The sequence below is a fragment of the Corythoichthys intestinalis genome, chromosome 2 (genome assembly GCF_030265065.1).
Source record: "Corythoichthys intestinalis isolate RoL2023-P3 chromosome 2, ASM3026506v1, whole genome shotgun sequence".
Taxonomy (NCBI): Eukaryota; Metazoa; Chordata; class Actinopteri; order Syngnathiformes; family Syngnathidae; genus Corythoichthys; species Corythoichthys intestinalis.
This window is the reverse complement of record NC_080396.1, coordinates 74,916,528-74,941,062: the sequence shown is the minus strand read 5'-3', so window position 1 is coordinate 74,941,062 and position 24,535 is coordinate 74,916,528. Positions and strand designations below refer to the sequence as shown.

Genomic DNA, 24,535 nt, shown 5'->3' with positions numbered 1-24,535 from the left:
AAAAAAAAAAAAAAAAAAAAGTTAGCATTTTATAGCATTTAAGCTAGCGGACTTTTGCTATGTAAGTTAACCAATTGTTCTTTTGTCGTACATAGATCCTCTTTTTTTTTTTTTTTTTTTTTGAATACCGTTTGAAGCTCTGCTTAGGTATTTTAATTTTTCATGTTCCTTATCTGATTACTGATTATTCGAACTAACTAGTTCATCGATTAATCGACTACTAAAATAATCGATAGCTGCAGCTCTAATAAATACGTTAGCATTCGTAACATTTAAACTACCAGACTTTTTTTAGGCAAATTAGGCTAATTTAATCTGGTAAATTTACATATTAATCAGGACACTTGAACACCAATTGTTTTGTGTCAAGTTTTTTTATCGTTAAAATGTGCGTTGTTTTGAACATAAGTGTACATATGTGTGTTACAGCTTTACAAATTGTCAAAGCTCGGAAGTGAAAAGCTTCAAAAAGCACAATTGCTTTGTTTGCTGTCTGTACAGCTGAGCAACTTCACAATTAGTGAGGACAGAACACGTCATATAAATAAATGAATAATTAAAAAAAAAAGATACTGTGAGGTATACAATAAGGTACTGTTTACAGGACTAAAAAAAATGGCGCACAAGACTCCGACGTCGTAAAGTCGAAATTGCATTAGTTGAGTACGTCGGAATCCGGGGACTACCTTTATTTTTATTTGTCAACTAGCAGTATGGCCTGGTGTTGGCAAAATGCACTCAAATACAAGTAAAAAAAAGTATTTGGTAAAAAGAATACTCAAGTAATGAGTAACAATGTGATTACCTGCTTACGATATAAGATTTTTTTTTTTTTTTTAAACAATGGTATTTTTTGTCTAGTTATGTACTTACAGTCATGTGGAAAAATTAAGACACCCTGTGGAAGCCTGTGTGTTTTCTAACATGTTTGGTCATATGGATATTTAATATAAGTTTTAGCAATCTTGAGACATTCAGGTAAAAGCAATAAACTATTAAAACTGGGGAAATTCTTTTTTTTAAATAACTCTGTAAAATGTCATTTTAAATAAATGCAATTTCTGTTGAGGAATAAATTAGGAAACCCCCACATTCAATCCCACTTAAAATGGTCAAAATTACACACAGGTGCACATGATTAAAACATCATTACCCAGTGTTTTGAAGGAGGCTTGCCTTATTTAAACCTGACGTTTAGTTTGGTATACCCCTGACTGTTGAAGTGAGAGAAAACACCATGTTGAGTTCAAAGGCGCTGTCTGAGGTCTTCAGAAAGAAGATTGTAGATGCTTATGAGTCTGGTAAGGTATTTCAAAAGTTCTCAAAAGAATATAAAATCAGCCATTCCACTGTATGGAAAATAGTCCACATGTGGAGGACATTCAAAACAACTGTCAACATGCCCAGGTCTGGCCGTCCAAGCAAGTTCACCCCGAGAGCAGACCACAAGATGCTAGAAGAATTTTCCAAAAACCCTAAAATGTCATCACGGACCGATAGCAGGCTCTTGCTACTGTTGATGTGAAAGTGCATGCTTCTACAATGAGAAACAGACCTTCATGGGAGGTGTGCAAGGAGGAAACATTTGCTCTCCAAGAAGAACATGAAGGCCAGACTGAAGTTTGCCAGAGTGAATGTAGACAAAGACCAGGACTTCTGTAATAATGTTGTTTGGACAGATGAATCTAAAATGGAATTATTTGGACACCAGAACAGGGTACGTGTTTGGCGTAAACCCAATACAGCATTACAGGAAAAGAACCTCATACCAACTGCGAAGCATGGAGGTGGAAGTGTAATGGTTTGGGGATTCTTTGCTGCAGCAGGACCTGGTCAGCTCACCATCATAGAATCCACCAGGTATTCTATCAGAGGGTGCGTGAGAAACATCTGAGATCATCTGTGAAAAAAATGAAAGCTGAAGCGAAACTGGACCCTGCACCATTACAATGACCCAAAACATACCAGTAAATCCAACAAGGACTGGCTGAAAAGTAACAGAGTCGTGGAATGTCCGAGTCAAAGTCCAGATCTTTATCCCACTGAGATGCTGAAACGGGCTGTCCATGCAAGAAACCCCTCAAACATCTCACAGCTGAAAGTATTTTGCGTTGAGGAATGGGGCAAACTTTCTTCAGACCAATGTTAAAGACGGTTAGATGGCTACAATAAGCATCTCACCAAAGTTATTTCAGCCAAATGGGGTAACACTACCTATTAGGTAGTAGGGTGTCCTAAAATTTTCCTCAGAATATGCAATTTTGTTGATATATTTGGTTTAATGAGCAAAACAATGTTAATTTTTGTTGTTTACCTGCAATATAAATCACTTTCTTTTCCAGTGAGTGAGTGAAGAAAAACAAAATCAGACATTGATATGTGAACATTTCTTAATAAAGAACTGAATATTTAATGGGGTGCCCTAATTTTTTCACATGACTGTATATGAAAAAAAAAATCATGTGCCCAGTGTCTCGTCAACCCATCACTAGCATAGATTATTTTATCAGTACTTTTTAAAGCAACACTTTGTAACTTTTCAATTTGGTCCATTTTAGCGACGCCGGTGGACAAAAGTGGTAGTGTTTCACATGAGGAAACATTTCCCATAAGGGAAAGTGTCTTATATAAGTATAAGTGTCTTATAAGTATTTATAATAACAACTTATTATTATTATTATTATTATATAAGTATTTATAATAACAACTTGACTGCTGCTCATGGTGAAAACCATGTGTTCTAGAGCAGGGGTCCCCAACCTTTTTTGCACCACGGACCGGTGTTATTTGGGTCTTTTTTTTCACGGACCGGTGTTCTGACAAATTTTGCAACCCATCAAAAATTGCAACGATGCGGTTCTGCGCATGCGCGTAACGTTAAATATAGTGGCAAAATGCGCAAATGCAGCGATTCCAAAGTAAACACTACAAACGGCCCGGCAGAAGGGGACCCCTGTTCTAGAGGTGTCTATTATCCACTGTTTCAATGTCTTTTTATGTCTATTGCAGGACCACAGAGCTGGACCTGCCATATCCCGACCTGCAGGAATACATCGCTGACATGAACGTCATGATGGCCCTCATTATCAACGGACCGGTGTACTTTAGCTTCCTTTTTAAGAAATCTTTCTTCTTCTTTGTTTTGACTTGCCATTCAATAAGACATGTTTGACCACACTCAAGCTTGCAGTCAGAAGTCCTATGATGACACCGACGTTTTCAATCATGTGGCGTCTTTAAAGGCACGTAAAAATGAAACTACTTGACAGAGTCGACATGACTTGATTTCACGCTCCCTTCTAGTTTTTATTTTGAACCAATAGAACATGGAAGACTGGAGATATGATTCTTTAAATTTCATGGTAGGAATGATGGTTTTCTCCACTAGAGGGCACTAATGCTCTTTGGACGGTTGATTACTTTCATCAATTTTTTGGCTACTCTACCCACCTCTTACAATGACTATAGGTGACTTTCTCCAATTCTTTGGTTGCAGGAAGTCCTTCTGCTACCGCCGCCTGCAGTATCTGAGCTCCAAGTTCCAGATGCACATTCTATTGAATGAGATGAAAGAGTTAGCAGCACAGAAGAAAGTCCCACACCGAGACTTCTACAACATCCGGAAGGTAACGAAATAGCCAAATAAAGGTGTGACAAAATATTGAAATCGTGATATATCATGTTATATATGTATCCCAAAAGGCTATTGATATACTCCTGCCAGTTTAAAAAAGGAACAAAGAAGTTGCTACAAAAGTCTACCACTAGAATATTGTGTCTGTTAACTCAATGGCTGCCATCGACGGCGCTAGATGCCCAATCCATTTAGACTGGGAAGGGCGAATGAACGGTCGTTTATTCGAAAGCAGAGCATTTTCAGCTAATCTTTCCGATATTTGGGGCTTTTGTATGTCACTTTCTGTTCATTTTAGGGCATTTACAGGTCATTTCATGTTATGTATGAGTCTTGTGTTGTTTTAAGTTGTGTTGTTTATGTTGTGTTTTGTTGTGTTGTTTTATGTTGTCTTATGTTGTTTAAAGTTGTGCTTTGTTTTTTGTTGTGTTGTTTATGTTGTGTTTTGTTATGTTGTGTTGTTTTATGTTGTCTTGGGGGTTTTTTAAGTTGTGTTGTGTTTTATGTTATGTTGTGTTTTGTGTTGTGTTGTTTTATGATGTGTTGTTTTTTATGTTCTGTTCTGTTGTGTTTAATGTTGTGTTGTTTTATGTTTTGTTGTTTTACGTTGAGTTGTGTTGTTTTATGTTGTCTTGTGTCGTTTTAAGTTGTGCAGAGATTTTGTTGTGTTGTGATGCTTTATGTTGAGTTGTGTTGTTTTATGTTGTCCTGTGTTGTTTTAAGTTGTGCTGTGTTTTTGTTGTGTTGCGTTTTATGTTATGTTGTTTTATGTTTTGTTGTTTTAGATTGTTTTGTTTTATGTTGAGTTGTGTTGTTTCATGTTGTCTTGTGTTGTTTTAAGTTAAGCTGTTTTTTGTTGTGTTGTGTGTTGTTTTATGTTGTCTTGTGTTTTATCTTATGTTGTTTTATGTTGAGTTGTGTTGTTTTATTTCGCCTTGTGTTAAGTTGTGCTGTTTTTTCGTCTTGTGTGTGTTGTGTTGTTTTGTGTGTTGTGTTTTATGTTGTGTTGATTTATGTTGTGTTGTATTTTTTTAAGTTGTGTTGCGTTTTATGATATGTTTTTTTATGTTGTCTTTTAAGTTGTGTTGCGTTTTATGATATGTTGTGTGTGTTGTTTTGTGTTGTGTTGTGTTTTATGTTGTGTTGTTTTATGTTGTTTTATGTTGTCTTGTGTTTTTTTTTGTTGTGTTTTATGTTATGTTATGTTCTGTTTTGTGTTGTTTTATGTTGTGCTGTTTTTATGTTGCATTGTGTTGTTTTATGTTGTGTTGTGTTGTTTTATGTTCTGTTTTATGTTGTGTTGCATTACGTTATGTTACGTGTATATTCATAAAACAATAAGACGATAAGACGATATTTTCAAAATTAAATTATGTCGAGAGTCCCGTAGCTTTGTGCGTGTGCATGTGCACGTGGTTGAAAATTCGTATCGTCTTCCTAGTTCCTACCAACTCACTGGGCTAACCCAGACAATCTCTTCTAGTTATCATTTTCGTTTCTTTTCAAAATAAAAGCATTCTTTCGTAACTAACCAGAACTCAATCGAAAGTCCTATACATTCTTCAAAATGCTACAACAAAAATATCTCCAGCAGACTGAAAATGAAGAGCAAATGACCTGAAATGCAATCTCATTGAAATTTAGTGAAACTCGTTGGTTGCCGTTGACTGCCATAGCAACCATGACAGCGAATGAACAAATGAAAATTTGTTCACCTTCCCACCCCAAATGAACTTGACGTCTACTAGTGATAAGCTTAATTCAATTCACAGCAGAAGGATGAAGAGAGCTTGTTTTTCAATTTATTAGTTGTTTTGTAGAATATCCTAGAATGATTTCCTGATAATTTTTGTATCGCCATATAGTGAGATTATTGTTATCGTAGACTTGTGTTACAAACTGTATCGTGAGGTTCCCATCCCTATTCACCATTTGTGCATTTTTAGCCTTCTGGTCTAAATCGGCTTGCCGGTTTTGTGCACGTAGGTGGACACGCACATCCACGCTTCCTCCTGTATGAACCAAAAGCACCTTCTGCGTTTCATCAAAAGAGCCATGAAGAAGTATCCCCGGGAGATCGTGCATGTGGAGAAAGGCAAAGGTCAGACGCTCATGGAGGTGTTCGAGAGTATGAACCTGACGGCTTTTGACCTCAGCGTGGACACCTTGGACATGCACGCGGTAAGTTTCAAAGCTGATGATAAGAATGTAGGTGATATTGCTGCTTTTACTCATTTTCAAACGTGTTTTTAATGTTCTTGCAGGATCGCAACACTTTCCATCGATTTGACAAATTCAATGCCAAATACAATCCCATTGGCGAATCCATCCTGAGAGAGATCTTCATCAAAACGGACAATCATGTGGAAGGGAAATACTTTGGTCACATTATTAAGGTGAGATTGGGAGCCATCTCAAACGTATCCGGGTATTCTTTATTTTTCCGTAGAGTGCCAGTTGGACGTAGCAGAGTTGACACAAACAGAGGGGACATTTTGTGCTAAAGTTAGCCCTCAGCCTAGCTTTGCTGGCAAATTAGCTTTTAGGATAGTTATTTTGTAGGGGTTACTTCACCAGCATATTAACGGAACCCATTCATAACCCGGGGTTTACTGTTTGTATAACAAGGAAAACAAGAAAGGCTTTTTTTGTCACAGAATTTGAAAAGTTATTTATTTCTATTACCTAAATCTAAAGAGCAGCTGTTATTTAAAGTTAAAGTACAAATATTATAAAACACCAAACCTTTTATTGTTCTAACATTCTTTAATTTACAGTTTATGTGCAAAAGTAGACAACGCAACCTTTTTTGTCGGGATCGACTGGGGTAACTACGGTGACAGAGAAATGTCATCTGAAAGTCCAAACACTTTGCAAAAACAAAAAAGCATGACTGCAAATTGCCACAACACAAACGTTAATTGCAAACACTTTGCAAATGAAAAACAAGCAAAAAATGCAAATTGGCCAAAGCACGGTTGCGAATAGCCACAGCACAAATGCAAATAGTCACGACAAGAACCCCGATTGTCTGCAACACGAATGCAAAGGGCTCGTAACACAAATGAAAATGGATCGGAACATACAACTTCAAAAAGCCACAGCACGAACGCAAAAGGATGACCCGGAAGTAGACTAAATTTCACAGAAGTAGACATGAGGACTACAACTCCTGCACTGCTGCTGCCACCATAGAGATAATCACAAAGCAATATGTACCAAAGTGTGAATATGTGAGCGAAATTCTGTAACTTACATTTTAAAGCTCTGGAAATGTGGAGGTGTGATGTGATAACTTGTGGTTAAAATAAAAATAAGATTTATAAAATGTAAATAAAAATTAATTAAGTAAATAAAAACAAAAAAATAATGAATAAAGAAATATATGCTGTGGTATGAAAAAGTAACTTAACCTTTTGGAATTTTTCACATTTCTGCATAAAATCACCATCAAATGTGATTTGATCTTTGTCAAAATCACGCAGATGAAAAAAAACTCTCTGCTTTAACTAAAACCACCCAAACATTTATAGGTTTTCATATTTTAATGAAGATAGTAAGCAAACAATGATAGAAGGGGGAAAAATAAGCAAGTGAACCATCACATGTAATATTTTGTGCCCCCCCTTTGGCAGCAATAACTTCACCCAAAATGCTTCCTGTAGCTGCAGATCAGTCTGGCACATCGATCAGGACTAATCTTGGCCCATTCTTCTTTACAAAACGGCTGTAGTTCAGTCAGATTCCTGGGATGTCTGGCATGAATCGTTGTCTTTAGGTAATGCCACAGCATCTCAATGGAGTTCAAGTCTGGACTTTGACTTGGCCACTCCAGAACGTGTATTTTGTTCTTCTTCAACCATTCTGAAGTTGATTTACTTCTGTGTTTTGGATCATTGCCTTGTTGCAGCAGCCATCTTCTTTTTATCCTCATCTGTCCGACAGACGGCCTCAGGTTTTCCTGCAAAACATGCTGATAAACTTTTGAATTCATTCTTCCATTAATGACTGCAAGTTGTCCAGGCCCTGAGATAGCAAAACATCCCTAAATCATGATGCTCCCTCCACCATGCTTCATAGTGTGGATGAAGTGTTGATGTTGGTGTGCCGTTCCATTTTTCTTCCACACATGATGTTGTGTGTTACTCCCAAACAATACTCCCAAACAATTAATTTGCCAAAACGACTGTGGAGTGTCCAAGTGTCTTTTTGCGAACGTGCACCAATGTTTTTTTAGACAGCAGTGGCTTCCTCTGTGGAGTCCTCCCATGAACATAATTCTTGGCCATAGTTTTACATATAGTTGATGTGTGCACAGAGATATTGGACTGTGCCAGTGATTTCTGTAAGCCTTTAGCAGACACTCTAGGGTTCCTTTTTTACCTCTCTGCGAGTATTCTGCGCTGAACTCTTGGCGTCATCTTTGGTGGACGGCCACTCCTTGGGAGAAAAGCAACAGTGCCAAACTCTCTCCATTTTTAGACAACTTCTCTGACTGTCTGGATGAACATCCAGACTTTTAGAGATGGTTTTGTATCCTTTCCCAGCTTTATACAAATCAACAATCCTTGATCACAGGTCTTCAGACAGCTCTTTCGACCGAGCCATGATGCACATCAGACAATGTTTCTTATCAAGATAATTCTTACCAGGTGCATATTTTATAGTGGGCAGGACAGCTTTAAACCACTCATCAGTGATTGGGCACACACCTGACTTAAATTGTTTGGTAAAAATTGGTTTTAATTGCGCTTTAACTCTCCTTAGGCAGAGGGTTCACTTACTTGTTTTCCCCTTTCTGTCATTGTTTGCATACTATCCTCAATAAAATATGAAAACCTGTAAATGTTTGGGTGGTTTTAGTTAAAGCAGACACTGTTTTTACATCTGTGTGATTTTGACAAAGGTCAGGTTACATTTGATGGTGATTTTATGCAGAAATGTGAGAAATTTCAAAAGGTTCAGATATTTTTCATACCATTGTATATTTAAATCTCTATAATAGAAGTCTGGCAATCATTAAAGACAGTAAGACATCATAATCATTTTTGCATTTGTGCCACGAGCCACTTGCATTTGTGGCAATTGGGGTTCGTGCTTATGCCAATTTGCAATCATGCTTTAGCAATTGGGAATCGTATTATGGCAATTTGCATTTGTGTTTTTTTTTTGTTTTGCAATGCATTCGCAATTGGCGTTTGTGTTGTGGCAGTTTGCATTTGTGCTTTTTTTTTTGTGCAAAATGTTTGGACTTTTTTCACCTGACAACCATTTAGGGGTGTACCTTGCCACCAAATGTTTTGTATTCATAAATGTGTCCTCAGTTGATGTTGAAATAATGTTCCTATTGCTTGTTAATATTGACATATTATCTTTTCGCCACAAGATGGCAGGATGGGACTTAATTGTCTAAAGTGCTACTTTTATTACTTCTTCTTGTCTCTCATTGCTGTCTTCACAGACAATCCCACAAAATTTGACTCTCAATATTTTTTCGTATTCAAAAACTTTTTTTCTATGAGATTTTTGTTTTTTTTATTTAAGTGCTTTTGACAATATATATTTTTGGTTTGAAGCAACTTATTTTTGTTTGAATAATAAAGACACAAATGTCCTAGCAAAAATGTGGCCAAACACAAAACAACATTACTTCGATCAAAAAAGTTGCTTCAACCAAAAAAGTTACTTAAGTTAAGTTTTTTTTTTTTTTTTTTTTTTTTGTGGATGGAATAATGAAGACACAAATCTACCTCCATATGGCTCCGCCCAGGGGATACAATTTTTGAATGGGGTAACAACATTGGCACGACGCCGGCGGGCGTACCATATTCAATGGATGACGATCTTGGCAAAAAGTATAGCTGTCCTAATCAGCCTGACTTAGAATTCCCCTCAAGAATGATGGGGGGAAAAAATGCTCATTTTCAAATTTTTATTATAAATATTCTTGGAAGTTAATTTTATTGCTGACACTGCGTTTTTGGGTCATCAACATGTTGTGCCCCCCCTGCCCCAAAAGTCAAACTCCGCCTATGCTGACGATGTCACTGTCACTCAGGAAGTGATGGCCGACCTGGAAGAGAGCAAGTACCAGAACGTGGAGCTCAGATTATCCGTATATGGCCGTTCCAGAGACGAATGGAACAAGCTGGCCAAGTGGGCCGTCAGACACCAGGTCTACTCGGACAATGTGCGCTGGCTCGTGCAAGTGCCGCGACTTTTGTAAGTAAAGCCGGCTTTCGCCAGCTCTATCCTCCTCTCCACCAAACGAGACGAAACTGTTTCTTCTTCTCGAAGTGATGTCTACCACACAAAGAAGCAGCTGTCCAACTTCCAGGAGATGCTGGAGAATATTTTCCTCCCTCTCTTTGAAGTCACAATCCATCCAGGCAGACACCCGGAGCTGCACCTCTTGCTTCAGCACGTACGACGTTCATGCCCGATCATATCACACTTAAATTTGTTTTTTTAATGGGTCGCTCTTGCAGGTGGTGGGTTTTGACAGTGTGGATGATGAGTCCAAACCAGAGCAACATATCTTCAACCTGGATAGCCCGCTGCCAGCCACGTGGACTGAAGAGGACAATCCGCCCTACTCCTACTACCTCTACTATATGTATGCGAACATGACAGTTCTGAATCACCTACGCAGGTAGGTTTGTTTATGGATTTATTTAATAAATGTTACGAACACAATAAAATTGGTTAGTTCAGGGGTCAAGATCCCTCTCCCTCTGATGAGCAATGGAAGTAGCCAAAAATTTGGCTCAAGTAAGAGTAGCGTTCCTTCAAAATACTAGTACTCAAGTAAAAGTAATCAAGTAAAAAAGTATTTGTTGAAAAGAATACTCAAGTAATGAGTAACATTTTAAGTAACTGCTTACAGTCAAATGTTTTTTTTAAACAATGCTGTTTCTCCACGCAAAGTCATTCATATAAACTATGATTATTAACCCTTTAACATCTGGGCCTATTTTGTCAGAATTTGCATGCCTTTGATTTTGCCTTTAGATTACAAAGAAAAACTTGTTCACAATGGCCTGGTTGGGTCCCTTTTTTCAGGACACCATAACCTTTACGTCCAAACTGTTGTTTTCTTCACTGACCAATTATAATCAACATTTTGGACCCAAGAAGACAAAAAAAAATTCTCCAAATTTTTTGTCAGAATTTGTATTATTTATGTCCTATTGACGACCAAACATGCTTGATGAACCGTTTTGAAGCTTGATAATATTTGTTCAACTTGTTAGGATAAACATTCAACAGAAGAAATGAGACTGGCGGCGCCACAGTGGCTTAAAGACTAGCAACGCATTTGACATATTTACGTAAAATAAATGCTGCCTGCTATTTATTTTATTTTTTTGCTTTTAACCAAGAATCAAGACTGTTTTACGTCCATATCTATAAAGAATTCAGGGATTGAAGCATTTATTCATAAGAATTTTCATCGTAAAAAGCTCTTTGTGGTGATTAGGCGGCACCACAGTGGCTTAAAGCATAGCAGCACATTCGACATATTTAGATAAAATAAATGCTCACTGCCGTTTTTTTTTTTTTTTTGCATTTAACCATGAATCGAGACTCTTTTACATCCATATCTATAAAGAATTCAGGGATTTAACACTAGAAAACCCAAGGAGGGATCAGTTGATGAATATACCTTTTGTGCCCAGAGAGGGATCATCTGATCCTAATTTGCACATCTATTGTGGTCGTTGATGGTGGTCGTTTGTTACTCACGCCTACGGACAATTTGGAATGATCAATCAGCCTAGCATGCACGTCTTAGGAATGTGGGAGGAAACCGGAGTCTTTTTCTATCTCTACATAGAGAAAGAAAGAAAAAAAAAAAGCAAATGTGTATGTATGTGGGAATGAAGCATTTAGCTACAGTAAATATGCCACAGACCTAATGTGGATGTGTAGCTGAACAGGTTGACTTTCATAGTATATTGAACTATATTTTAGCAATCTTTTTTTTTTTTCATCTTGAATCCATTTCCAGCAGGCTTATAATGTAGACTCTAAGCCTAAACCAATGTAGGATAACAAAGACAAAATAACCGAATTTCAATCTCTGAAAGATTTATTTAGAGCAAAACAAAAACCTGTACAGTGTACTGTATACAATCCTGACACATCACTGGGTAAGGCGTACAGCATGAGCCACAAGTCAATCGGCCACATTTCTGACACACATGAGACATTTTTTTTCCCCCCCGTACACTTTTTTATTTGGCAGCGCCTCCTTTTTGCTGGTGGACTGTGTGTCATGGGAACAAATAAATCTTTCAGAAATTAAATTTGGGTTGTTTTGTCATTGTTATCCTATGTTGCTTTACACTAGAACCACCAGGGGTTTTGGTGCTTCCTAAAACTACCCGTCCCATTTTGGGACACCCTGGGATCCGCCCCCAAGCCGAGCCCATCTCATTTCTACCCCTCGGCCCACCCCTCGGCCCACCCCTTGGCCCTTCAAATGAAGCAATAAGGGGTAGGGGTAAGGTGTAGGGCTTGAAACATCACCCTAAGAATTGGGACACCTCTTTACACTCGCGTACGTCATAAGTCCGTTCGAACAGTTGTTACGTAACCAAAAGCGACGATAAAAAGTGCACTAAGTGCACTTGTGCGTTTAGCAAAACTGAAAAACAAAACAAACATTACAAATGAAGAAACACAATGAACAAGCATTACAATAAGTGGTGTCGATTTTTAATTTAGTACACCCCTAAATAGTGCACTTTTTATCGTGATTAATTTTTTTTAACTATTACTTTTCTGACTGAAGAAAACACATTGAGAGTAGATAATACTGGTCATCAGCTGTTAGAGTATTATTTGGATGTATCAAGCTTGTTTCATTGAATTTAAGCAAAGCAAACAAAACAAACACTTGTAACAAACGGAAGGGTCCACAACACATGCACACAGATGTGGAGCACTAGTTCAGTTTAATTTAGTTTTGTTTCAAATTCAAATATGGTTTCAATTTCAATGTAATATTTACACCATTGTATGAAACCTGAATGATAGTTTGTTTCTGAACCAAGAGTGGTATTTACTAGTCTTGCATATTTTCTTCCCAGCCATTTCATGTGAGGTGCTTTTCTTGTTACCACTGTTGCTTGGTGTGCTTAGTTGTAGTATTTCTGAATATCTATGTATATCAATGTATATCCACAGCAAATTGTTAACTGATCTTTTCAAAAATGTTTTTTAACATGTAGAGGGTATTTAAACAAATACATCCGAATGAATTAGAATTATTAAAATACTTTTATCAAAATATTCTCAGAAGTTTAGCAGTTTAGTGTCAAGTAAGAAATAAGTGTCTGGTAGGCTACTTTAGCTGAAGAGGGGGTTGGGGCGAAACAGGCTCAGTCAGGCTACTTTAGCTGAGGAGGGGGATGGGCGAAACGGGCTCAGTCAGGCTACTTTACCTGAGGGGGGTTTGGGCAAAACCTTGCTGAGTGAGGCTGCTTTCTCTTTCGCTACTACTACTAGTCAGGCTACTTTCAGACACTTATTTCTTACTTGCCTGCTGTAGGTTGATAAATTTGTAGGTAGATTTGTGTATGTCTTAGTCAATCCCAAAAAAAGGTTCCTTCAATCAAAGTATATATTTTCAATAGAAAATAAAAGTCACTTGAATGAAAGCAAAATGTGTTTGAATGCAAAAGTTGCCTGAATGATAGCTTGTTTCTGAACCAAGAGTGGTATTTACTAGTTTTGCATATGTTTTTTCCAGCCATTTCATGTGAGGTGTTTTTCTTGTTACCACTGTTGCTTGGTGTGCTTAGTTGTAGTATTTCTAAATATCTATGAATATAAATGTATATCCACAGTAAATTGTTAACTATTCTTTTCAAAAATGTTTTTTTAACATGTAGAGGGTATTCAAACAAATACATCCGAATGAATTAGAATTATTAAAATACTGTTATCAAAATATTCTCAGACGTTTAGCAGTTAGTGTCAAGTAAGAAATAAGTGTCTGATAGTCAAGCTACTTCAGCTGAAGAGGGGGTTGGGGCGAAACAGGCTCAGTCAGGCTACTTTACCTGAGGGGGGTTTAGGCAAAACCTTGCTGAGTGAGGCTGCTTTCTCTTTCGCTACTACTATTAGTCAGGCTACTTTCAGACACTTATTTCTTACTTGCCTACTGTAGGTTGATAAATTTGTAGGTAGATCTGTCTATGTCTTAGTCAATCCCAAAAAAAGGTTCCTTCAATCAAAGTATATATTTTCAATAGAAAATAAAAGTCACTTGAATGAAAGCAAAATGTTTTTGAATGCAAAAGTTGCCTGAATGATAGCTTGTCAAATATGGTTTCAAATTCAATGTAATATTTACACCATTGTATGAAACCTGAATGATAGTTTGTTTCTGAACCAAGAGTGGTATTTACTAGTCTTGCATATTTTCTTCCCAGCCATTTCATGTGAGGTGTTTTTCTTGTTACCACTGTTGCTTGGTGTGCTTAGTTGTAGTATTTCAAAATATCTATGAATATAAATGTATATCCACAGTAAATTGATAACTGATCTTTTCAAAAATGTTTTTTTTAACATGTAGAGGGTATTCAAACAAATACATCCGAATGAATTAGAATTATTAAAATACTGTTATCAAAATATTCTCAGAAGTTTAGCAGTTTAGTGTCAAGTAAGAAATAAGTGTCTGACAGTCAGGCTACTTTAGCTGAAGAGGGGGTTGGGGCGAAACAGGCTCAGTCAGGCTACTTTAGCTGAGGAGGGGGATGGGCAAAAACCTTGCTGAGAGAGGTTGCTTTCTCTTTCGCTACTACGACTAGTCAGGCTACTTTCAGACACTTATTTCTTACTTGCCTACTGTAGGTTGATAAATTTGTAGGTAGATTTTTGTATGTCTTAGTCAATCCAAAAAAAAGGTTCCTTCAATCAAAGTATATATTTTCAATAGAAAATAAAAGTCACTTGAATGAAAGCAAACTGTGTTTGAATGCAAAAGTTGCCTGAATGATAGCTTGTTTCTGAACCAAGAGTGGTATTTACTAGTTTTGCATATTTTTATCCAGCCATTTCATGTGAGGTGTTTTTCTTGTTACCACTGTTGCTTGGTGTGCTTTGTTGTAGTATTTCTGAATATCTATGTATATCAATGTATATATCCACAGTAAATTGTTAACTGATCTTTTCAAAATTGTTTTTTAACATGTAGAGGGTATTCAAACAAATACATCCGAATAAATTAGAAGTATTAAAATACTGTCAAAATATCCTCAGAAGTTTAGCAGTTTATCGTCAAGTAAAAAGTGTCTGAGAGTAGCCTGACGCCCAACCCCCTTCCACAGCTAATGGCTGGTTGCAAGTAAAGAAACAGCAGCCTGACTTGTTCAAACACATTTTGCTTTCATTCAAGTGACTTTTTTTTCTCGATTGAAAATATATATTTTGATTGAAAGAACTTTTTTTGGCTTGACCAAGAAATAAACAAATCTACCTACAAATTTATCAACCTACAGTAGGCAAGTAAGAAATAAGTGTCTGAAAGTAGCCTGACTAGTAGTCGTAGCGAAAGAGAAAGCAGCCTCACTCAGCAAGGACTCGGCAAAAGGATGACCGGAAGTTAAAAAAAAAAAAAAAAGGACGACACTTTTTATATTGCTATATGTGCTTTGTGACTATCTGTAAGGACCTCTGTGAAGTCCCCCCCCCCCCCCATCAGACGCAAATTTATATAGAAATGATGTCAATCGCTAGCCCCCCATTTCAATTAACAATTGTGTCAATCGTTTGTGCTGCAATGGTTTTGTAGATCAGTATTATGCTTTTATTCAGATATTAATTTCGAGTGGTTACGTCACTCGTAGCTTTTCCTTAGCTTAGCTCCCGTGGCTAATGCAGCATACCAACTCCCAATAACAGAGGGGTGTCCTAGCTACCTACCTAACAAGCACGATCATAACACAAACAAATTCGGGTCCGTTTCGCAGTAAATTGGGGGGCTTTAGATATTAATTTTGAGTGATGACGTCACTCTAAGCCCCTCATTTACTGCAAAATGGTCCTGAAGTGCTGCCATTGGTATGCTCTATGAGCCACGGGAGCTAAGCTAAGGAAAAGCTACGAGTGACGTCACCACTTAAAATTAATATCTCAATAAAAGCATAATACTGATCTACAAAACCGTTGCAGCACAAACTAGCACAAATGACAGACACAATTCTGAATTGAAATGGGGGGCTAGCTGACCTCAGATTTACCCAAAAAGAATTGTAAATATCTCTAGAACGAAAGCAGCACTAACAAAGCTTTTACAGTACAAACGATTGACATCATTTTAATATAATTATGTCTGATGGGGGGGAGGGGGCCAACTTCACAGAGGTCCGTAGGGATGGTCAGATAGCACATACAGCAATATACAATATGTCGTCCTTTTTTTTTTTTTTATCTTAATTTTTTTGTACTTCCAGGTCATCCTCTTGCCGTCGTGTTGTGGGATTTTGCTGTTCTGTTGCGGGATTTTTGCTGCTGTGTCTTTGCATTTGCCTTCTGAGCCATTCGTGCTGCGAACCATTTGCTGTTGTGTTGTGGCAATTAGGGTTCGTGCTTTTGCCAATTTGCAATCGCGCTTTAGGAACTGGGGATCGTGTTGTGGCGGTTTGCATTCATGCTTTTTTTCTTTTGCAAAGCGTTTGCAATTGGGGTTCATGCTTTTTTTTATTTGCAAAGTGTTGAGACTTTGCATTTCGCCTGACACCTCTCAGCCACCATAATTTCCTGCTCCTGTTCAAATCCACCCCGCCAGTCGACTGTCGTTCGCTCACACTAGCTCGGTCATCAAGATAAGCACATCCCCCGCCCCTTGACGTAGTTAGCACTTTGCATTCAGAAATCCACATGGCAGAGCTGATCACACTCGGGTTGGGTTGTGAGACCAAAACATTTGAGATTTTTTTGTCGTCACAAATGTATTGATTATTTCATTCATTATAACTTTATACACGTTGCAATGGTCTGTGCGTTTGTTTATTTCATTGCAGTAATTTATACATAAAGTTGCCTGTGTGTGCTATAGGAGAAGAAGAAAAAATGGGCAGAGCAGTGAATGAATAAAATAAAACCATATTCAAAAATAAAACTCTCAAATAATAACTGAAACTATCATGGCAAGAGTCAGTGTAAACTGACCAACCCTTGTGGGTTAGAGTAAGGTTGTTTGCTTGTGTGCTTGAGTGGCCTATTTGAGAGACAATGACACACTCATTTGCACATATACAGATGCTAATTGTGGATACCCAGAGTTGTGGGGATCATCTGATCCCCTTCTGGGCTTTCCAGTAGGCTAAAAAAATGTTGGGTTTTCTAGTGTTAAGCATTTATTCACAAGAATTTTTAACGTAAAAAGCTCTTTGTCTGTGTTTCCACTCGGTCAGCTTTGACGGAGTTCCACTATTAATCAGCCACCCGCCCTGTGTCCCGTCAATATATTTTTAAGTCTATGACTATGGAAAAAACAGGTTATATCCAGTAGACTAACACTGCAAAATAGTGGGACGAATACACTGTATGTGTATATATATATATATATATATATATATATATATATATATATATATATATATATATATATATATATATATATATATATATATAGTGTATTCGTCCCACTATTTTGCCCTCCATAATTATTGGCACCCCTGAAAAAGATGTGTTTTTTAGCTTCTAATATATTTTCTTTTTATTCAAATAATATGGGACCTTAATGGAAAAAAAGAGAAAAATCCAACCTTCAATACAAATGCATTCATTCAGTGGGGAAAAAATCCCACATAAAGAAAAAATTATTTGACATCAAATAATGTGTGTCACAATTATTAGCACCCCTGGTGTTAATACTTTTTACAACCCCCTTTTGCCAACAAAACAAGGTCTGGGGACTGAGAATGGCCATGGGATGAGCTCGATTTTGTGTCTGGGGAACCACTTCTGTGTAGATTTGGCCATATGTTTAGGGTCATTGCCTTGCTGAAAGACCCAGTGACGACCCATCTTCAGCTTTCGGGCAGAGGGCAACAGATTTTGATTTAAAATGTCCTGGTATTTCAAAGCATTCATGATGCCATGCACCCTAACAAGGTTCCCAGGGCCTTTGGAAGCGAAACAGCCCCACAGCATCACTGACCCACCCCTATACTTCACAGTGGGTATGAGGTGCTTTTCGGCATGCGCATCTTTCGTGGCACACCAGACACACTTAGAGTGTTTGTTGCCAAAAAGCTCAATCTTACCAAAGCACACGGTCCCAGTTGGAGCCTGGGACCGTGTGTATTTTTGTGTGAGACCAAGATTGAGCTTGATTGAGCAGTGGGGCAAATAAGTATTTAGTCAACCACTATTTGTGCGAGTTCTCCCACTTGAAAATATTAGAGAGGCCTGTAATTGTCAACATGGGTAAACCTCAACCATGAGGGACAGAATGTGGGGAAAAAAACAGAAAATCACATTGTTTGATTTTTAAAGAATTTATTTGCAAATCATGGTGGAAAATAAGTATTTGGTCTATACCAAAAGTTCATCTCATTACTTTGTTATGTACCCTTTGTTGGCAATAACGGAGGCCAAACATTTTCTGTAACTCTTCACAAGCTTTTCACACACTGTTGCTGGTATTTTGGCCCAGTCCTCCGTGCAGATCTCCTCTAGAGCAGTGATGTTTTGGGGCTGTCGTTGGGCAATACTGACTTGAGAGTAGCTGAGATCTATCATGGCAGAACATCACTTCAATGATATCTGGCGCCATCTGGCGTCGTGAATGGGTATAATGTCTAGACCGCGAATATAAGACGACCCCCACTCTTTCAGTCTTATTTCAATGCAAAAAAAACAATGTCATATATTCGGGCCAATACGGTACTTCATTATTTAAATAGGCTGGCATGATCATAGAACAGCAACCTTGCGTCTGAGTGGTATAATGGAGTCATGTGATTATTGTTGCGAAGTCTCATTGGTGAAATTGGTCGAGCTACATGTAACGCGTTACTACCCACCTCTGAGTAAGAGTAACGTTTCTTCTTCACAAATCAAGTGAAATGAAAAAGTATGGTGTGGCAGCACTACTTTTATGATTATATTTTTTTCCAAAAGTTCCTCAAGTAGATGTAACGGCGTAACCTTGTAGTCATGTTCAGACTGGCGGCCAAAACCCAGTTTTTAGCCCATCCAAACTGAAACTGGATGTCTGTTTTGTAGTCTGAACAGTCCCAAAGCACAGAAATCAGATTTTTGCGAAACAGATTGAAACGGGAGGTGGTTTCATACCAGATATGGACAAGATGCTTCTCGGTCTGAGCAGCCCAGAGTGGATTTAACTGTCGGTGACGTCACTCTATACTGGATGACGCCTTCGTTGCCGGACCAACCTCTCAGGTGTGTCAATAACGTGGCCCAGTCTGAACAGGCCTAGATCTGATTCAGACACTTGCTGATAAAAAGTGTGAACAGTCAGCCCTAAACATTATTCGTATTCGAGGAGGAACCCAGTCGGACTCAGATATGCCTGTAGTCTGAACGCAGTTTTAGTGAATAAAACAAGCCAAATGGAAATGAATGTACAGTACTAAGTAAAATGAACAAATATGCAAGAATATAAATATATCTACAAAATTAACAAAGGTATCTTGCTTGATGTTTTGCTTGTTTTTGAAAACCAGGCAACGAGGTTTCCACACCCTGGTACTACGTCCTCATTGCGGCGAGGCAGGCCCCATCCATCACCTGGTGTCCGGTTTCATGCTATCTGAGAACATCTCCCACGGGCTTCTGCTACGCAAGGTGGGATCTGCACAAACAAACGCCATCAAGTCAGCATCTTGATCAATAGTAAACGAATCTTGTCTTCCACAGGCTCCTGTACTTCAGTATTTGTACTATTTGGCCCAGATTGGTATCGCCATGTCACCACTCAGCAATAACAGTCTATTCCTCAGCTACCATCGTAACCCTTTGCCCGAGTACCTTTCCAGAGGCCTCATGGTCTCCTTGTCCACGGACGACCCTTTGCAGTTTCACTTTACCAAGGTCAGCGCACACAAACAAAAAAACATGACATGACATTTTTCAAGGCCGTGTTGACTCATTGGCTGCCGTTGTCAACATTAGACGTACAGTCCATTCGAACTAGGAGGGCAGGGAGGGAGGGGTCATGTTAATTTTCGTCTTAGTCTTTTGGACGGTAATACTTATTAGTCTTCGTCATATTTTAGTCATCTCATAATGTATTTGTCTTCGACTAGATTTTGTTGACGAAAACTCGAGACTAATTTCGTCTAGTTTTAGTTGACATTCACTAAAAATGTTTTTATCTGTAAAATTAAAAACATTTACTCCAAAAATAAATAAATAAAGGTTTCCAACAACGGTATTTCGAATGAACATTGACAGACGAGCACATATAATAGCGTCTCCAAAGACAACGCCAACTTGGTGAATATACACATTCAGCAGGAAAACAGTACATTACAGTATTTTCAATTAATTATACCCACCTAGACGCTATGAACTGTATGTAAATTAGGGCTGTCAAAATTATCGCGTTAATGCGCGGTAATTAATTTTTAAAATTAATCACGTTAAAATATTTGACGCAATTAACGCACATGTCCCGCTCAGACAGTATTCTGCCGTTTGGTAAGTTTTACAGCAAGGCTTTTTGTGCTGCAGCACAACAGCGAACTCTTGTGGTCGCTTTGCGACATGGTTTATTTTTTTCTTGCCAGTTCATATGGCTGCACAACGTCTCGGGCTGAAGCCTACGTTGTAATGTTGTGCTTATATGATCCTTGGACAAGATTTGTTCGTAAGTATGGTTGTTGTAAAGAATTTACATATTATGTTAGTAAGCAAAATGTTCTATTTTTTGTATGAGACGCTTTTTGTTTATGTTTAGTGAACCTGTATAGCGTGCTAAGCTAACGTTGTTGCTAATGCAATGCTTGTGTACTTTTTTTTTTGTAGTTTTATGACGGTCTAAAGGGGACAATGGTTTGAGGCTATTTTATTAATAAATCAGATGAAAAAGGAAGAAGTCTGATTATTAAGGCGTCGTTCACTAGCTGTCTAGCTTTGGAAAAAGTAGACGCTTCGGAGTGAGGACAGCATAGACAGATTTAAATGACAGTAGAGTGAAATGCCCACTACAGTCCTTATGTACCGTATGTTGAATGTACAGTGGGGAGAACAAGTATTTGATACACTGCCAATGGATTTTCCCATTGGCAGTGTATCAAATACTTGTTCTCCCCACTGTATATATCCATCTTGTGTCTTATCTTTCCATTCCAACAATTTATTTTACAGAATATATATAATTTACAGAAAAATATGGCATATTTTATAGATGGTTTGAATTGCGATTAATTATGATTAATTAATTTTTAAGCTGTAATTAACTCGATTAAAAATTTTAATCGTTTGACAGCCCTAATGTAAATAAAAGAAGCTGTCTGAGCGTTCAAGAGGATGCTCGCCAATAGCATTAGCCTATTGTGAACCCGAATGCTATGCTAACGTTATGAGTTACATTTAGTGTGTGATGATCACTCAGCACTGATGATAAGCTCATCAGGAAGCTCTGCAGGAGCCTGATAATGATCCTGATTATTTGATTCAGGTGTGTTGGAGGAGGGAGACATGGAAAACAAGCTGGATAGGGGCTCTCGAGGACCGGACTTGGGCACCCCTGCTCTAGACTTACTGACCAATAAAGCCAAGTGGCTCTGCTTTAGACTGGCCAGTGTTTTAAGAGGATGCTCGTCATTCTGGAGCTAATGCTAATAATTACGTGAATGCTATGCTAATGCTAGGAGTTACATTTAGTGTCTGATGATCACTAAGGACAAAACTTTAAAGGCTAAAGCAACATTGCATGTTCTCTCTTGCCAAGATAAGGCAACAAGCCAGATGGAGCACAGCCTTAGCTTGAGATAAACCCTAAAGTCCAGTGAGGAGTAAAAGATGCAGCACATCTCACATGAGTGACACGACCCAAACACTGCTACGATGCAAGCTGACATACTCCACATACAATATGAAAATGTCCCGCATTGTTAATATAACAGAAACAATGTCGCATTTTCATCTCGTCAGATGAAAACTGGCATTCCTCTCGTTATGTTCTAGTCTCCCAAGCCATGTTTTAGCTCATCATTGTCATAAAAACAATTTTAGTCAATGAAATACTCTCATAATCATCATTGTTGACCAAAAAACACAGGCACAGAACATGAACTTTGAAAGTTACGTAAAATCTGTAGCGCTGTGATGCATGCTGGGAGGCATGCTGGATGACAATGGCAAGTTGCAGCAGAGGTTGTCTGTCTCTCCCAAGGAAAGTGAGAGAAGCAATGAAGCTCTGCAGCCAATTTATTTCAAAGCTTCGTGGTGGTTTATTTGCTCTCAAGTGGTATTGAAGAGGCCAACTGTATTCAGATTTCTATAGTTATTTGTTAAGAAAATGATATGAATGTTCTTGTGAAACGATATGAACAAAATGCAACAAGTGTTTAAAAGATAATTTGTCATTTCTATTTAGAAATATTGGTTTTGGACATTTTGTAGGGTCTTGAAAGTCCTTGAAAAGTGCTTGAATTTGGCCATGAAAAAGGTGTCGATCGCAGTCAATGGCATACATTAAGATAAAAACGGTGGTGTCTTTCCTCGACATGCAGATGGTCTAAAGCAGTACTTCTGAAATAGTGGGGCAGCACGATGCCGTAGCGATGTGACCGCGGGTGACATAGTTTTTTGCCGTACTGGTATGAAGTGTAATTGCACATTCACTCAGTGGGTGGCAGTGGTGCTCTTATTTTCAGAGTGCGCGCAGTATTTTTTAACCAAACAAGAGCACACAGCAAATAGCACTGTAGAAATGAAAAGCTAAGACGAGGAAATATGATAAAGTGTATGTAGCTTTTGGCTTTGACTTTTAATGCAGTGGTAGACGATGAAAGGCCAGCCTGTTAACTGTGTCTAAAAATATTTGCGCGGACAGCAAGAAGACAAATCAATTAAGATGTCACTGCTTTCAGTGACATCTTAATTGATTTGTACATTAGACCACAATCAAGTTGATAAGTCACTTGATTTTTTGGTCAGCGAAAACATGCCGAACATTGCCAACAATCATCCCGCTTTGTCAGTGTTACATCAGTAAACCAGCGAGCACTGTTGGCATCATATACAAGAAATAACCCCACACCATAGCAAAGCAGCTGATACTGCCTGCAGCAAAAATAAAAACTGCCCCTTTGTCCAATGACACAGTCAAAGTTAGCTTATCTTTTAGCACTCCGTGTTTTTGAGTAATCATGTGATAACGTCTGTAGAATTAGTCTAACAAATTAGTTACACCTAAGTGCCACTAGGGCGCAAATAAGCATTACAAATAAAGGCCGGCAATCAGAGGACATGACAGCAAATTGAATTTGGTGTTTCAGTAGGGTTTTAAAATGTATTATGCCATTCACATGTAAAACACGATGCATTATAGAAAAAAAAATCAAAAGACACTTCTGAACCAATTCATTTTGTATCTTCAGTTACCACTGTATTTTAGATGTGTTCTTTTATATCGTAGGAACCCCTGATGGAGGAGTACAGCATTGCCGCTCAGGTGTGGAAGCTGAGCTCTTGTGATATGTGCGAGCTGGCCAGAAACAGTGTGCTGATGAGCGGATTCTCTCACAAGGTAGCCGCGACTCCTCCGCGTGCCTGTCGCGTTAGGAAAACCATACTAATTGCCATTCCGGTTCAGGTGAAGAGTTACTGGCTCGGACCGGACTATGTCAAAGAAGGTCAGGAAAGCAACGACATCAGGCGAACGAATGTTCCGGACATCCGGGTGGCGTATCGCTACGAAACCATGTGCGAAGAGCTCAATTTGATAACGCAGGCCATCCGCACGGACGAACTCGACACCATTGTGGAAGAGGAGAGCCTGAGCATGGCTGCCGCTCAAGGAAAGCAATAAACATTGTTTTTCAACATTTGTGTCAAAATAGCTGAACCTCTGTGGCAAACTGAAAAAGTTGCCAGAAAAAAAACTGAAAATAACAATTTCAGTTGTTATTGTGAAGCCACTTGTCTTTTTATTTTTTTACTGTGTTCGTGGCCATATCTTGTCCATGCTTGTGCACTTGTGTAAATCTAAGATCATGTTTAAGAGGCCATCCATGTTCACTCGTGTGATTATTGCATGAATTGTTACCGCGGTTTCCCCTTTGCACGTGGTCAACTGTTGCCAAAGCCATCCAATCGTGAATCATTTTGGGAAATGTAAGTTACTGGAGAAACTGTAATGTCATGGAATGTGTGCTTGTGTCTTCCGTAGAATTACACATTGCAATTCAAGGGAATGTTTTTCTTCTTTCTGGTGATCTGTTTTGTGAAATACAAGTGTTACTGTAATAATAAATGTTCACGGAAAAGTGTTTTGCCTTCATTTAACAAAGAAAAACTATTCACATATACATATACAGTGGTATGAAAAAGTATCTGAACCTTTTAGAATTTCTCACATTTTTCCATATAATCACCATCAAATATGATCTGATCTTTGTCAAAATCACACAGATGAAAATACAGTGTCTGCTTTAACTAAAACCACCCAAACATTTATAGGTTTTCATATTTTAATGAAGATAGCATGCAAACAATGACAGAAGGGGGAAAAACAAGTAAGTGAACCCTCTGCCTAAGGAGACTTAAAGAGCAACTGAACCAATTTTTACCAAACATTTTAAGTCAGGTATGTGCCCAATCACTGATGAGTGGTTTAAAGCTGCCCTGTCCACTGTAAAACACACATTTGATAAGAAATGTCTTGGTGTAATGCATCATGACTCG

At 38.2% G+C, this 24,535-nt stretch overlaps 1 protein-coding gene across 8 annotated transcripts in view; it reads left to right on the top strand.

Annotated features, from left to right (window-relative positions):
* ampd2b (adenosine monophosphate deaminase 2b) overlaps positions 1 to 24,105 on the top strand; it is a 51,981-nt gene extending 27,876 nt beyond the window's left edge. For all 8 annotated transcript variants that reach the window (XM_057829487.1, XM_057829491.1, XM_057829488.1 and 5 more), the window contains 11 exons: positions 3,010 to 3,099; positions 3,497 to 3,626; positions 5,621 to 5,815; positions 5,899 to 6,030; positions 9,693 to 9,856; positions 9,932 to 10,058; positions 10,123 to 10,286; positions 19,345 to 19,465; positions 19,538 to 19,711; positions 23,268 to 23,378; positions 23,445 to 24,105. In XM_057829487.1, the coding sequence (XP_057685470.1) occupies positions 3,010 to 3,099; positions 3,497 to 3,626; positions 5,621 to 5,815; positions 5,899 to 6,030; positions 9,693 to 9,856; positions 9,932 to 10,058; positions 10,123 to 10,286; positions 19,345 to 19,465; positions 19,538 to 19,711; positions 23,268 to 23,378; positions 23,445 to 23,660 (1,624 nt within the window). In that variant the 3' untranslated portion in view covers positions 23,661 to 24,105. The remainder of the gene's footprint in view (positions 1 to 3,009; positions 3,100 to 3,496; positions 3,627 to 5,620; positions 5,816 to 5,898; positions 6,031 to 9,692; positions 9,857 to 9,931; positions 10,059 to 10,122; positions 10,287 to 19,344; positions 19,466 to 19,537; positions 19,712 to 23,267; positions 23,379 to 23,444) is intronic.
* Positions 24,106 to 24,535: the final 430 nt, after the last annotated feature.